Below are 16132 nucleotides of genomic sequence, written 5' to 3'. Positions count from 1 at the left end.
CTTTCGCTTATTGGTCTGAACTAGTCCTACAGCCACACCTAGCTGCAAGGGAGACTGGAATGTAGTCTTTATTTTGGTCAGTCATGCCCAGGTGAAAATTATCCTACTGTGAACAAAATGGAGAAATGGACATTGAAGGAATGGCAGCGACTGTCTCATTCTCTTACCAACACCGTAGCTTTTCAGCCTCTGTTGGAAATGGCTGCTTTTTTCCTGACATACAGGTTGAACCAGTAGCTTGTTGAGGATATGGGTTATGTCTTACATGGCCCAGTCACTGTGTAGGGCACTACATTGTGCTCAGTAAATCAGTGAGTGACATTCACATGGAGATAACTACTAGGTAGGTGAATAATGTAAATGGACTAAGAAATTTAGGAATTCTGTAATGAATGAGAAAAGTTAATTTGCTGCAAATGAATCTGGGAAGATTATACAGTGATGCTTTTGGGGATTCGATAGTAGTTCCCTGCTGCTCTGTTTTCTTATTGGAAAAGAAAGGCACCTACAGTGTTCCTTAGACCTTTCTTTATTAGCCTAGTTCTAATCTTGCCAGATGGAAACAACATTACCCTTACCAACCTGAAGCAGTCATTCTCCTATTTAAACTGTTTTAATCTCCTCCAAATTCCAATAGTAAATGAATACATTTTTCTTCCTCTGTATCCTCTGAATAGAAACATAAGCAAACTAACACATAAATCATGGCTGGGAAAATCAACTATGCTTGGGTGAAATCCTTGCTTTCTTATAAAGTTCCTCCCTAAAATAAATATGAGTAAATTCCCTTCTTAGGTATCCTGTGAGAACTCATTGGCTCTAAGATGCCACTCTTTTCCCAGCTGATTTCAGAGATCTCAGGATGTGAAACGGTTTCTCTAGAATCCATAAAATATGGCAGTTGTCTTTTTAATACTTTTTAAATGAGATTTATTTAAAGGCGGGAAGTTAAAGATGTCTGTTTCACTATTTAAATCATGGAAATCAAGGCAAATCATCATTACCTTTCAGGGTAGTTTGGTGTTCGTGGTTGGGAAAATGGATGGCTTACTGATGGTTAGTGGTCGGAGACATAATGCTGATGACATTGTTGCTACTGGATTGGCTGTAGAGGCAATAAAGACTGTTTATAGAGGAAGGTGAGTAGTACAAAATTCAGATGTTAGCACCTTTTAATGGAATCTAAATAGATCTTCACATGGTGATTTCAGTTGTAGTTTGTCGGTTCTCTTTCCAAGTGATCACATTGTTTTTGTTAAGCATTGCATAAGCCTGGCTTTTTTTTTCTTCTTTTTCTTCTTCTTCTTAGCCTGGCTTTTGATATATATTTCACAACATCTGGTTCTTCAGCTGTAACTAAGAGGATTAAGATGCAACCATATCCTCTACTTCAGATTTAAAGTATTACCATTTGTTGAATCCTGAGGACTGAGGAGAATTCTAAAACATTAACTTCCTACATTTCTTCAATGCAAAAGTAGTGCCATTCAGACTAATTGAGATAGATGCTACTCTTTAGGCATTTACATCTAAGAATTGTTTCTCTTGTTTCTAATTAAATTATGCAATTTTAATGTGGGGATTGAGATAGTACATAATTTCAGATTCCATGGACAAAGTCAATTAGATATCTTTTTTCTTTGCTTATTAATGTAAGGAAAGATATTTGCTACATATTTGAGTAGTTGTTGTCCTATTCAGCAGTTTGCAATCATGGATGTCTCTCTTTAAGGCAAACTTGGTGTCCCTTTAAAAAGAAAAATTAATGAAACAGTTTCTGAAATGTATAGTTTTTTTGTAGTGGTGTGGCTTCCTATGAGATGTAAAGTCCATGGGGCGCTATACCTGCCTTTGGTCACAGTCATATCCCAGCAATCGGTAGTGCCGGACACCTGGTAGGTGTTGGGTGAATGTGTGTGGAAGGAACGAAGGAGGGTGTCAGGCAGGCATGCCGGCAGACTCTGCTCTCCGGTGCCTTCCCATTCTTTCATGCATTCATTCAACAAACATTCACTGGGTGCCAACACTGTGCCGCTGTCCTGGAGGCTCCAGCTGTGGCAGTGAACAAAACAGGCCAAGTCTCTGTCCTTGTGAAGCTCACATGCTTGTTGTGGGAAACAGACAGGAACCACATAAACAGGGCAACAGATAACGTGTGAGACAGTGACAAGTGCTGTGGAGAAAAACACATGGGGGTGGGGGTGGCCTGCCAGTTTCTATGAGGTGGCCTGAGAGTGCCTCACTAGTAAGGGGACATTTGAGCGGAGACCTCCCTCAGAACCAACTTCATCCTCTCTCCCATGGCCTCTCAGGTCCACTGTGATCTGCCCTGGCCTGGGTCTGACCTCTCTCCCTCCCGGTCTCTGCTTCACCACTTTGCTCCAGGCACACTGGCCTTCTTGCTGTTCCTCAAACCTGCCAAGCTCGTCCCTACCTCAGAACCTTTTCGCTTTCCGTTCCTTCTGCCCGGAAACCTCTTCCTCCAGATCTTCGCGTGGCTCGCGTCCTCACCTCATTCAGGTCTCTGCTCCAATGTCCGCTCCTCAGGGAGGCACCCCCCAGCCACCCTGCCCTCAGTAATACGCCACCCTACACACCACGCCACCCCTTGTATATTGCAACATGGCATTATTCTGTATTTATGTGTTTGTTCTGTCTCTAACAAATAAGTGCCACAAAGACAAGAACGTTGTCTTATTTACCACTATGTCCCAACATTCATGACAGTTGTGCTTAATACATATTATTTAAATGAATGAATGCTCATTTTCAGAGTAATGATTATGACATTTTCTTTTCTAAGCTACTCATTTCGGGTAGCATGGTGGGGTTGTCTCCTCTCTGTAATTCCAGTTAAACAAAGCAAATAGGACTGGTTGTGAAGGGAGTCCTGATGTGTTTGATCTGTCTCTCTTAGAATTGCTGTGTTTTCTGTGTCTGTATTTTATGATGAGCGCATTGTGGTGGTTGCGGAACAAAGACCTGATGCTTCCGAGGAAGATAGTTTCCAGTGGATGAGCCGCGTGCTGCAGGTGAGCACACCTTGGGGTCTGTGTCAGGTCAGCAGTGGCAGCAACCACTGCCTAAGCATTTCATTTTCTTCGATCAGCCAGTAATGCCACCTTATTTTTTTCTTGCCAATCATTGCTCACATATTCTGGGTACTATTAGCAAAATCAGATAATTAATACCATTTCTCCTTGTGGACCACATAGTATTTTTCTGCTCAGGTTGCCAACAACAGTGGAACTGACTTGCCTCAGCAAATTCTTTCGTGCCTGAGTGTTTACTACTTGTGAAAGTTTTAACTGTCATATGTGGAACACATCTCTGGCAGTAATCAATTCACTTGTCAACAGTCAGCCACAGTTTTACTGTTTGTCATAAGTGGTGCCGACGGTGTAAGGGATCCAAGAAAATACAGCTATTAGCCTTACTCTGAAGGAGCTTTCCTGTGGGGCTAGAAATGCTAGGTGAGATAAACCATGAGGGAAGGAGAATGCTTTGGGCTCAGTCTAAGCAATATGTCTGTGGTGGGGAGCAGGCTAGAGTGATGACAAGAGCTTAGTCTTCGCTTAGAATCATAGACTTGGAATCCCAGCTCCATTTCTTACCAGGTATGTGCCCTTGGGCAAGTCATTTAACCTCACTGAGTTTGTTTCCTAACCTGCAAAGTGGGATAAAATTATCTGTTTTATAGAGCTATTTGGAAGGATTAAATGAGGTAATTAATTGAAGTATATAGTACCTGCAGTCAGTAAATAATGATGGTGATTGTTATTATCCATCTCTACCAAAATTTTTAAAAAATTATCCAGGTGGTGGCTCACGCCTGTAATCCCAGCACTTTGGGAGGCCTAGTTGGGTGGATCATGAGTTCAGGAGATCGAGACCATCCTGGCTAACACAGTGAAACCCCCTCTCTACTAAAAATACAAAAAAAAAAAAAAAAATTAGCTGGGCATGGTGTCAGACGCCTGTAGTCCCAGCTACTGGAGAGGCTGAGGCAGGAGAATGGCATGAACCCAGGAAGCGGAGCTTGCAGTGAGCCAAGATCGCACCACTGCACTCCAGCCTGGGCAACAGAGCGAGACTCTGTCTCAAACAAAAAAGAAAAAGAAAAATTATCCAGGCGTAGTTGTGTACACCTGTGATCCCAGCTACTTGGAAGGCTGAGGTAGGAGGATCACTTGAGCCCAGTAGGTCAGCACTGCAGTGAGCTATGATCATGCCACTACAGTTCAGCCTGGGTGACAGAGGAAGACCCTTGCTCAAAATAATATAGTAATAATAATAATAATGATGATAGTAATAATGAGCCAGGTGCTGTGACAGGCACCAGTAGCCCCAGCTACTCAGAAAGCTGAGGTGGGAGGATCGCTTGAGCCCAGGAGGTGGAGGCTGTAGTGCACTATGGTTGCACCTGTGAATAGCTACTGTACTTCAACCTGTGCAACACAGCAAAAACCCATCTCTCGAAAAATAAAAAATTATAAGAGTAGTCTCCAGTTAGAGAGGGCCACTTCCTCTCAATTAATATTCCCTTTCATTCTCTGTCCCTTCACTCTTCTTTATTTTTCTACTTAGCACTTAACATCTTGTATGTTTATATGTATTGTTTTCTACATCCAGTATAATATAAGGTAAGGTTAAGACTTTTTTGTCTCTCTTGTTCAGGGCTCAATCCCCAGAGCCCGATAGCTATGCTAGCAGACGTCGTAGTAGGCTCAGTAAATATTTGTTGGCTAAGTGGACGGTCCAAAGAAAGTGTGGCCTGTCCTTGCTATACTTAGGTATCAGTGGAAGTGTTCCCGAGGTCTGTAACTTCTCTACTTGGGGAACTTGAATTTATTAACTGCTAGTTAATAGCAATGTTGTAGAAATAATGCAAGCATGAGATGGTGGTATTGCTAGATTACTTTTTTTTGTTTTTTTTTTTGAGCCAGAGTTTCTCTCTTGTTGCCCAGGGTAGAGTGCAATGAATGGCACAGTCTTGACTCACTGCAACCTCCGCCTCCTGGGTTCAAGCGATTCTCCTGTCTCAGCTTCCTGAGTAGCTGGAATTACAGGCACCCACCACCATGCCCAGCTAATTTTTTTGTATTTTAGTAGAGATGGGTTTTCGCCATGTTGGCCAGGCTGGTCTCAAACTCCTGACCTCAGGTGATCCACCCACCTCAGCCTCCCAAGGGGCTGGGATTACAGGCATGAGCCACCTCACCTGGCTGCTAGATGACTTTTAGTATTTCTATCTCAGCGTCTGTAATTCTGAATTATCAGCTGATATGGTGTAGGCTATTTGTAGTAGAAAATCAGAAAAGAAAATATACTGAAGATAGACTAGTCAGGAAAGACTATAAAGAAGGTAGAATGGGGCAGATCTCTGAAAGGTGGCTAAGGGGCAGATGTGCAAAGAGAATATTTTTCATACCAATTGTATTTTCAGACAGAAACCTTATTTTGTTCAGAATGAACTTTGGGGCATATAATGGTAGAACCTTTGGTGGATTACACGTTTTCTTCTATTATATAAAAGTGAGTATACCTGACATTTCCCAAGATATTTGTTACTTTTCCCTGGAAAGCAACTATAGGAATTAACTACAGTGCCAATTTACTAATCCAAACTCTTGTGAAAGTCATTTGGGTTCCGATTTGGGCATGAGATAACAGGCCGTTCTTTTCACAGTCTTTGTAACTTACCAGCTTGGAGCATTTGAGTCCATGGTAGAACAGTAAATGACACCATGTATTCTAATAGATAAAAGGCCAGAGGTGGTTGAATTCCAGGTCTGTGTATAATATAAACTAAATACCTAACTCAGCACCTTCTAAGGAAAGGCAGTGCCGGGCATGGTGGCTCAAGCCTGTAATCCCAGCATTTTGGGAGGCCGAGACGGGCGGATCACGAGGTCAGGAGATCAAGACCATCCTGGCTAACATGGTGAAACCCCGTCTCTACTTAAAAAATAAAAAAAACTAGCCGGGCGAGGTGGCGGGCGCCTGTAGTCCCAGCTACTCGGGAGGCTGAGGCAGGAGAATGGCATAAACCCGGGAGGCGGAGCTTGCAGTGAGCTGAGATCCAGCCACTGCACTCCAGCCTGGGCGACAGAGTGAGACTCTGTCTCAAAAAAAAAAAAAAAAAAAGGAAAGGCAGTTAGTAGATGACTTATCAGATGTGTTTTTAATGAGGAATTCAGGCTACATGTAGCACACTTGCTAACTTTCCGTGTATTCTAAAAAAAACAGAAACTTAGGAACTCTGCCAGACTATCCATTTCCCAGTCATCTGTGTTGGTTGGTAAGATAGTCTGAGGATTGTGATTTTCAAGTTTATTCTTTTGCCCTTTTAAATTGTTTTTTGTTTGTTTGTTTGTTTTGGTGTGTTTTGTTTTTGAGATGGAGTTTCACTCTTGTCTCCCAGGCTGGAGTACAGTGGCACGATCTCGGCTCACTGCAACCTCCGCCTCCCAGTTTGAAGCAATTCTCCTGCCTCAGCCTCCCAAGTAGCTGGAATTACAGGCACCCGCTGCCACACCTAGCTAATTTTTGTATTTTTAGTAGAGACGGGGTTTCGCCACACTGGCCGGGCTGGTCTCAAACTCCTGATCTCAGGAGATCCACCCACCTCGGCCTCCCAAAGTGCTGGTATTACAGGTGTGAGTCACTGTGCCTGGCCCCTTAAATTGTTTTAATAAAAGGCCTTGGCCACACATGGTGGTTCACGCTTCTAGTCCTAACAATTTGGGAAGCTGAAGCAGAGGGTCACTTGAGTTTGAGACCAACCTGGGAAAATAGACCGAGACCCTGTCTCTGCAAAGAATAAACAAATGAATAAATAAATTAGCTGGATGCACTGCTTGTGGTCCCAGTTACTTGAGAGGTTGGGTCGGGAGGATCACTTGAGCCCAGCAATTTGAGGTTACAGTGAGCTATGGTCATACCATTGCACTCCAGCCTGGATGACAGAGCAAGACCCTGTCATTCATACATACATACATACATGCATAACTGTGAGTCCACTCTACTTCTAAGATTGTATCTCTTGTTCAGTAAGACCTATGGGTAATATGGTAGAAACCTCCTAACTAGTATTAACAGTTGGTCAGTTTTAGCCAGGCAGGATGGCTCAGGTCTGTAATCCCAGCACTTTGGGAGGCCGAGGCGGGTGGATCACTTGAGGTCAGGAGTTCAAGACCAGCCTGGCCAACGTGTTAAAACCTTGTCTCTACTAAAAATACAAAAATTAGCCTGATGTGGTGGCAAATGTCTGTAATCCCAGATACTGGAGAGGCTGAGGCAGGAAAATTGTTTGAACCCAGGAGGTGGAGTTTGTGGTGACCCGAGATTGTACCACTGCACTTCAGCCTGGGAGAAAAAAGGAGATTCCATCTCAAAAAAAAAAAGGCTGGGCACAGTGGCTCATGCCTGTAATCCCAGCACTTTGGGAGACGGAGGCAGGTGGATCACAAAGTCAGGAGTTCGAGACCAGCCTGGCCAACATAGTGAAACCCTGTCTCTAATAAAAATACAAAAAATTAGCCGGGCGGGGTGGCAGGCGCCTGTAATCCCAGCTACTCTGGAGGCTGAGGCAGGAGAATTGCTTAAGCCGGAAGGCGGAGGTTGCAGTGAGCCAAGATCGCGCCATTGCACTCCAGCCTGGGCAACAATGCGAGACTCTGTCTCAAAAAAAAAAAAAAAAAGTTGATGAGTTTCATAATAATGAGAAATTCTTCAAGTATTAAATTTTAATAGAAAATACCTACGTGTGTATTCCTTGGATGTAGAGAAGTGTGATTACGAATATACCAGGTCCACTTATGTCCATAAACTATATATCAAAATGCATTGTCTTCAGTTTCTCGTTTTTCTTTTTAATTTTTTTTTTTAATTAAATTATAGAGATGGGGTTTTGCCGTGTTGCCCAGACTGATCTCAAACTCCTGAACTCAAACCATCTTCTCACCTTGGCCTCTCAAAGTGCCGAGATGACAGGTGTGATCCACTATACCCAGCCTGGTTTTATTTTCTGTAAAGTTAGCACCAGAATGTGGGTATTTGAAAAATGATTGAGTGGATGTCTTCACTTTAGGATTAACTCGCCTGACCTATGATCAGTGGTTTTTCAGGAGCTCCCTTTTAGTGTATCTTTCCAAAGCATAGCTCCTTCTGTGTTCTTGCATTTGTATTTTGTCGGTTGACATAATATTTAATTACATTGTGTGAAAACAAGAACAGCTGTCAAACAGTGTAGAAACACAGCTGACTTTAAGCAAACATGCAGTTACATGGCTGCGAGCACAGGTACGCTCAGGGTAGCTTGTGGCCTCCAATGCTCGGTGTGCTGTGGGCCTCACCCCAGATGGTTTTCAGAGGAGATGCATGGTGACATGATGAATCACTTAAGTGGGGGCTCCTTTAGAGAGTGCTGTTGTGTTCATAATAAAAATACCTTACCTCGGTTTAATTAGGCTTTGTTGGCTGATAGCTAAACGATTAAAAGAACCAAAACAAATTTCTAAGTTTTTGACATTATCACTTAAGAGAGAACATATTGGCTGGGCATGGTGGCTTATGACAGTAATCTCAGCACTTTGGGAGGCCAAGGTGGGAGCATCACTTGACACCAGGAGTTCAAGACTAGCCTAGGCAGCACAGTGAGACCCTATCTCTCCAAAAACCTTAAAATTAAAAAAAAAAAGAAGAAAAAGAAGAAAAGAAAAAAATGTATTTTAAATTAGCCAGGTGCTGGCCTGGTGCGGTGGCTCAAGCCTGTAATCCCAGCATTTTGGGAGGCCGAGACGGGCGGATCACAAGGTCAGGAGATCGAGACCATCCTGGCTAACACGGTGAAACCCCGTCTCTACTAAAAATACAAAAACTAGCCGGGCGAGGTGGCGGGTGCCTGTAGTCCCAGCTACTCGGGAGGCTGAGGCAGGAGAATGGCGTAAACCCGGGAGGCGGAGCTTGCAGTGAGCTGAGATCCGGCCACTGCACTCCAGCCCGGGCGACAGAGCGAGACTCCACCTCAAAAAAAAAGAAAAATAAATAAATAAATAAATAAATAAATAAATTAGCCAGGTGCAGTGGTGCATCTCTGTAGTCCCAGCTGCGTGGGAGGCTGAGGCAGGAGGATCACTTGAGCTTAGGAGTTTGGGGCTGTCATGGCTTATGCCATTGCATTCCATCCTCGCTGACAAGTGAGACCCTGTCTCTAAAAAGAATAAAAACTTAAAAAGAGAACATACTGAGAGTTACAAGTCAGTATCCACCTTTGTCCATTTAGATTGTATCTTACCTCTCTTCTTGTAATCTCTGCCACAGCTGAAAGATGTGTATTATCTTAATGATTATATTTAAATCTCTAGATATATGGAATCTTAATGATCTACCAGATTCTAGATCTAGAATGGGTAGAGCAAGAAAAATTGTAGAGTAAAATAATGGATTATACCAGGAATATGTCAAATGTAATAGAAGTGATCTCATTGAGTATTTTTGTTTGTATTTTTCTAGGCGATCGATAGCATTCATCAAGTGGGGGTTTATTGTCTTGCTCTGGTGCCGGCCAATACATTGCCAAAAACTCCACTAGGAGGAATTCATATATCTCAGACGAAACAACTCTTTCTGGAGGGATCGCTGCATCCTTGCAATATCCTCATGTGCCCACATACATGTGTGACAAACTTGCCAAAGCCCCGGCAAAAACAACCAGGTAATATGCTGGCTTCCAAGACCTGGCACTAAAATTCCAACTTCAAGAAGCTGGGTTCTCTCAGTGTGATTCTTTCTCTAGAATTAGTTTACAAAGACTTTGGGAGGCCAAGGTGGGAGGATCGCGTGAGTCCAGGAGTTCGAAAACAACCTGGACAACATGGTAAAATCCGGTCTCTACAAAAAAAAAAAAAAAAATGCAAAAAATTAGCCAGGCCTGGTTGGTGCACACCTGTAGTCTCAGCTACTTCAGAGTCTGACAGAGGATGGCTTGAGCCTAGGAGGTTGCAGTAAACCGAGATTGCGCCATTGCACTCCAATCTGGGCGACAGAACCAGACCCTGTCTCAACAAAAAAGAAAGGAGAGGAAAGGGAAGATGGAAAAGGTGTTAAGGCAGCCCGGAGGCAAAGATATCCTTGAGATGCCTTTGGAGCTATTGTAGAAAGAAAGAATGTGTTTGTTAGGACTAGTCTTGGCTGCAAGTTACGGAAAAACATGATAGCAGCTCAGGCAAGAAACAAGCTTATATTTTTGTCAGGTAAAAAAAGTTCAGAGGCCAGGCGCGGTGGCTCAAGCACTTTGGGAGGCCGAGATGGGTGGATCACGAGGTCAGGAGATCGAGACTATCCTGGCTAACACGGTGAAACCCCGTCTCTACTAAAAAATACAAAAAACTAGCCGGGCGTGGTGGCGGGCGCCTGTAGTCCCAGCTACTCGGGAGGCTGAGGCAGGAGAATGGCGTGAACCCGGGAGGCGGAGCTTGCAGTAAGCTGAAGTGAGCTGAGATCCGGCCACTGCACTCCAGCCCGGGCGGCAGAGCGAGACTCCATCTCAAAAAAAAAAAAAAAAAGTTCAGAGCTAGGTAGTCCAAAGGCTAGGATAGTCACTCCTCGATCATGTTCTTCTAGCTTCCCATCTTTTTGCTCTGGTGTTTTGTCAGTCAACTCTTGTCATAGATACGCTACAGAACAAATAACCCTAAAACTCAGTGCCTTGAAGTAGCAAGCATTTACTTTTTACTCATGAAATGTAGATCTGGTTGGCTTGGCTGGAATCCACTGGACTGGACTTGGCTCCAGGCTTAGGTTAGGTTCAGAGCTGTTCCATGTGTCTCCTCATCATGGGACCAGCAGCTACCTGGGCTGTATGTTTTTTAAGGCAGATGGCAGAAGCAAGAAATCAAGCCAAGCCGCACGAGCATATTTAAAGCTTCTGTTTGTGTCACATGTCCTAACATTTCATTGTCCTAAACAAGTCAGACCATAAAGTATACTTCTCCCATCCAGACATAACTAGGACAGGAAAGAAAGGAAGCTTGTGAGAAAATAAAATAATCTGCCACAGCCATCATTAGCAACTGCCCCAGGGCTCATTAGGCTCCTCAACCTCTACATCCCAGCCAGCAGGTAGGAGGAAAAGATAAAGAAAAGATACTCTTCCCTTTAACATATTTTCTAGAAATTGCACATATTACTTCCTCTTACGTATTATCCTCCCACACTAAAGAATATAGTCTTTATTCCAGGTGTGTGTCCAGCTAAAAACTGGGGGTTCTGTTATTAAGGAAGAAGAATAGAATAGATACGGAATTGATAACTAGCAGTTTTTGGCATAAGATGTTTACAGAATTTTATGGGAAAATCAGAAGGCATATTTACAGGTACAGCAGTGTCTGCAATTAGCTTCCTGGAGTTACTGCTTTCAGTATCTTTCATTCTCTGTGACCCATAGACCCATAGACTCACGAAATGCACACAGAATAACATCAAGGAACTGCTGCTGAATTCGTTTTATTGTTTTAAACTACTGCAAAATTCACTTTTTAAAATGTCATGCCTTTATTAATTTTATAATGTGAATCCTGGATTGCACAGTTAACAGAAATACACTGAGTCCCTGCCTGTATTAAAAGGTTGTCTCCACCATGATGTATCTATAATTTGTCATGAAGTTTCTTAGGGAGTAATATTGCATATTTACTTAAAATTGTAGTAGAGACTTTGTAGACTAAAACTGTCCACCAATTGGAATACTTTATCTTTTTTGAGTTTTTTGTTTTATTTTTAAGTTTTTTAAACTTTCCATTTTAAATAATTTCACACACAAAAGTTGCCACATGGTGCAAAGATTTTCCCTTACATCCTTTACCCAGCTTCCCCAAATATTTACCCTTTGAAAATTGATTATATGATTTAAGTGATTTTTCTTTCATTTGTTTCAGTATATTGAGGATCAGCAGATTTTGATAGAATAAAAGATTTTTTTTTTTGAGATGGACTCTTGCTCTGTTGCCCAGGCTGGAGTGCAGTGGCGCCATCTTGGCTCACTGCAACTTCTGCCTCCTGGGTTCATGCCATTCTCCTGCCTCAGCCTCCCGAATAGCTGGGACTACAGGCGCCTGCCACCACGCGTGGCTAATTTTTTTTTTTTGTATTTTTAGTAGAAACAGGGTTTCACTGTGTTAGCCAAGATGATCTCGATCTCCTGACCTCGTGATCTGCCCGCCTTGGCCTCCCAAAGTGCTGGGATTATAGGCATGAGCCACCGCGCCCGGTCAAATAAAAGATTTTTAATATTAATCCCATATAGCATCAGCCTTATTTAAAACCTAGCTGGCAGTAAGCTTTTTTTAATCATCTTTTTGCCATCTTCTTAATTCCATAAGGCTGTGACCATGAAGAGAGGGACACAGTGCCCTAGCACTTTTTTCTAGAGAGGGAGTGGGCTCCCCTGTTTATTTTGAAGTGTCGAACCTATGGAAAAGTTAGAAGACTAGTACAGTGAGGAGCACCCATGTAACCTATCCTAGATTTACCAATTGCTGCCTTTTTTTTTTTTTTTTTTTTGAGATAGAGTTCGCTCCGTTGCCCAGGCTGGAGTGCAGTGGCATGATCTGGCTCACTGCAACCTCTGCCATCCAGGATCCAACCACCTGAGTACCTGGGATTACAGGCATGAGCTACCACGCCCAGCTAATTTTTGTATTTTTAGTAGAGATGGGGTTTTGCCGTGTTGGCCAGGATAGTCTCAAACTCCTGGCCTCACATGGTCTGCCGTCTCTGCCTCCCAAATTGGTAGGATTACAGGAGCAAGCCACCATGCCTGGCATTGCTGACATTTTTTTCCCTGAGTTTTTTTGTTTTTGTTTTTGTTTTTTTTGAGACAGGGTCTTAACACTGTTGCCCAGGCTGGAATGCAGTGGCACGATCTCAGCTCACTGCGGCTTTGAACTCTGGCACAAACGATCCTCCCACCTCAGCCTCCCGAGTAGCCTGGACTAAAGATGTCTGCCACCATACCAGGCTAATATTTTTGTATTTGTAGAGACAGGGTTTTGCCATGTTGCCCAGGCTGGTCTCGAACTCCTGGGCTCAAGTGATCTGTCCGCCTGAGCCTCCCAAAGTGCTGTGATTACAGGCGTAAGCCACCATTCCCGGCCATTATTCACTTTTAATTGAACAAATTTAATATTCTAGATAAACTCCCTCAGGCCTCGTAGATGACAAATTTCTTTCCAAGCCAGATATTCTTTATTGTTAAGCCCTCTTTTAGGGTTCTATTATGATTGGAGAAGATTAAAGTATTAGTAGGAGCTTGTGCAACCAGCTGTCACCTCCTCAGTGTGAAAACTTTCTGTATACCCCAAACTATAATAGCTGCCTGCTTCCCTCCACCCCAGTCCCTATCCCTCCTGTGTTCCTGTTTGTTTTTTTTTTTCCAGTACTTTGCACTATTTGTGTTTATTTATTTGTGTATGTATTTCTCGGTTATCCTTCTCCAGAGTGCAAGCTCCTTGCCCTATTTTTCCTGGGTTCCCAGTGCCTAGAAGAGTGTTCAGTCAGTATTGTTGGATGAATATTTGAACCAGTTTTGGTCAGTCTGGAAATGCTCTGGATACTTAGTTGGAATTGCCATCTCCAGTGAGTTGGGTTTTGCATTTATTTACAGGTGTAGGCCCTGCTTCCATGATGGTTGGGAATCTGGTTGCTGGAAAACGTATAGCACAAGCTGCTGGAAGGGATCTGGGACAAATAGAAGAGAATGATTTGGTGAGGAAGGTAAGTGTTCCTGAAATGTTGCCTTCTTACTGAAATCAAGTCAAGGACAGAACGTGTACTGCAGGTAGCAGCTGAGGGATGCATTATATGACTTGTTATAAGTTGCTGACCCTGAGTCCTTTTTCTGGTTTATGACTTCAGCACCAGTTTCTGGCAGAGATCCTACAGTGGCGAGCCCAGGCAACTCCTGACCATGTACTCTTCATGCTGTTAAATGCCAAGGTATTAAAAATTCAATGGTATATCTAATCAGCTGACTACTATAGGACTATCTTAAGCACTCTTGCTCTCTTTCTTTCATCAGAAAATTTGTGTTGCCATCTCTAAAGAAGGAGTTAATGGCTTTCTCCTTGCTTTGACATATGAGAGTAAACTGTGCAATCACTTTAGGATTGGAATGAGACCTCCTGGAGTGCTATGTAATACTTTCTTTTCTTATGGTACAAGCACGTCTTCTTTATTCAATTATGATAGGAGAAATGGAGCCAACAATGCAATTACATAGATACACAGATGTTCAAAATGTGTTATGTCATACAGTTTTTTTACCCAGTTGGACTTTTAATTATTTGATTTCTGCCAGGAAGAAAATGACCTCAGACCAGCATTTTAAAAACCTAAGTTATTTCTGGTACATAATTAAATGATTTATTGCTAACAGATAAAAAGCAAATTGAAATTTACTCAGAGCACATTTAACTACTGGTTTCTGATGGATGGTTCGTTATAATATTGTATTTTAGGACTGGGCACGGTGGCTCACACCTGTAATCCCAAAGCTTTGGGAGGCCGAGGCGGGTGGATCACATGAGGTCAGGAGTTCGAGACCAGCCTGACCAATATGTGAAACCCCGTCTCTACCAAAAATATAAAAATCAGCTGGGCCTGGTGGTGGGCGCCTGTAATCCCAGCTACTCGGGAGGCTGAAGCAGAAGAATCGCTTAAACCCGGGAGGCGGAGGTTGCAGTGAGCCGAGATTGTGCCACTGCATTCCAGCCCGCGTGACGGAGCAAGACCCTGTCCCAAAAATAAAAAGAGAAAAAAAATATATCTATATATTATATGATATATAAATATATATATATAAATAAAAAATACACATATATTTTTTGAGATGGAGTCTTGCTCTGTCGCCTGAGCTGGAGTGCAGTGGCATGATCTCGGCTCACTGCAGCCTCTGCCTCCCGGGTTCAAGCAATTCTTCTGCCTCAGCCTCCCGAGTAGCTGGAATTACAGGCGCCACCACCAAGCCCAGCTGATTTTTATATTTTTGATAGAGACGGGGTTTCACATGTTGGTCAGGCTGGTCTCGAACTCCTGACCTCAGGATCCACCTTCCTCGGCCTCCCAAAGTGCTAGGATTATAGGCGTGAGCCACCACGCCCGGCCTATATATTGTATTTTAAAATTATGCATTCTGTAGGAGTCAGCTGAGTTTTTGTGTTGATGGCTGAGTCACAGGCTCCAAGTCTGCGACCATGTGGATAGCAGTATTTCTCCTCAGCAGGGGGAAGACTAGAAGTGCCTATTGGAGCTCTTAGGGGACTTATCCAAAGTATACCCATCTCCCCCATTCCCCTGGAATCTGAATTTTTTTTTTTTTTTTTTGAGGAATGTATGCAATAATAGAACTTAATGAGAAGAATATATTGTGCATCTTATTGAAAAATCATTAAAAATCTTAAGAACCATTACTTTTATGACAGAAAATTTGGGAACTTTCTTGCTCTACCTGTACATGAAGTGAGCTTCTTTTCAAGCCCACAGATTCATTAAGGTTCTCATATTTCTTTTAAAAATGTCAGCCAGGCATGGTGGCTCATGCCTATAATCCCAGCTTCTTCGAAGGATGAGGCAGGAGGATGTCTTGAACCTGGAGTTGGAGGCTGCAAGCTGCAGTAAGCTGTGGTTACATCACTGCACTGCAGCTTGGGCAACAGCAAGACCATGTCAGAACAAAAAAAAGAAAAAAAAAGGATCCCATACATATCTGTCTGTCTGTTTGTTTGTTTTTGGAGACAGAATCTCACTTTGTCACCCAGGCATTGGCTCAAGTGATCCTCCCACTTCTGCCTCTTGAGTAGCTGGGACTACAGGCACATGCCACCACCATACCTGACTGATTTTTTTTTGTATTTTTAGTGGAGAGGAGATTTTGCGATGTTGCCAAGGCTTGTCTTGAACTCCTGAGCTCAAGCAGTACCCCCACCTCATCCTCCCAAAGTGCTAGGGTTACAGGTGTGAGCCACCCTCTCCAGCTCCACACACGTCTTTGATTTTAGGGGAATTTTCACTAGAATTGATAATTTGCTAAGGATAATCTACAAAGGCACAAGCCTTTCAGGTATGGTGTTGA

At 43.0% G+C, this 16132-nt stretch overlaps 1 protein-coding gene across 5 annotated transcripts in view; it reads left to right on the top strand.

Annotated features, from left to right (window-relative positions):
* DIP2B (disco interacting protein 2 homolog B) overlaps positions 1-16132 on the top strand; it is a 269875-nt gene that overhangs the window by 224659 nt on the left and 29084 nt on the right. For all 5 annotated transcript variants that reach the window (XM_033222100.1, XM_033222099.1, XM_033222097.1 and 2 more), the window contains 5 exons: positions 1012-1139; positions 2918-3032; positions 9517-9718; positions 13667-13776; positions 13918-13998. In XM_033222100.1, the coding sequence (XP_033077991.1) occupies positions 1012-1139; positions 2918-3032; positions 9517-9718; positions 13667-13776; positions 13918-13998 (636 nt within the window). The remainder of the gene's footprint in view (positions 1-1011; positions 1140-2917; positions 3033-9516; positions 9719-13666; positions 13777-13917; positions 13999-16132) is intronic.

Source organism: Trachypithecus francoisi, unplaced genomic scaffold (genome assembly GCF_009764315.1).
Source record: "Trachypithecus francoisi isolate TF-2019V2 unplaced genomic scaffold, Tfra_2.0 Lachesis_group11, whole genome shotgun sequence".
Lineage (NCBI taxonomy): Eukaryota > Metazoa > Chordata > Mammalia > Primates > Cercopithecidae > Trachypithecus > Trachypithecus francoisi.
This window is presented reverse-complemented; position numbering and strand designations above follow the sequence as displayed.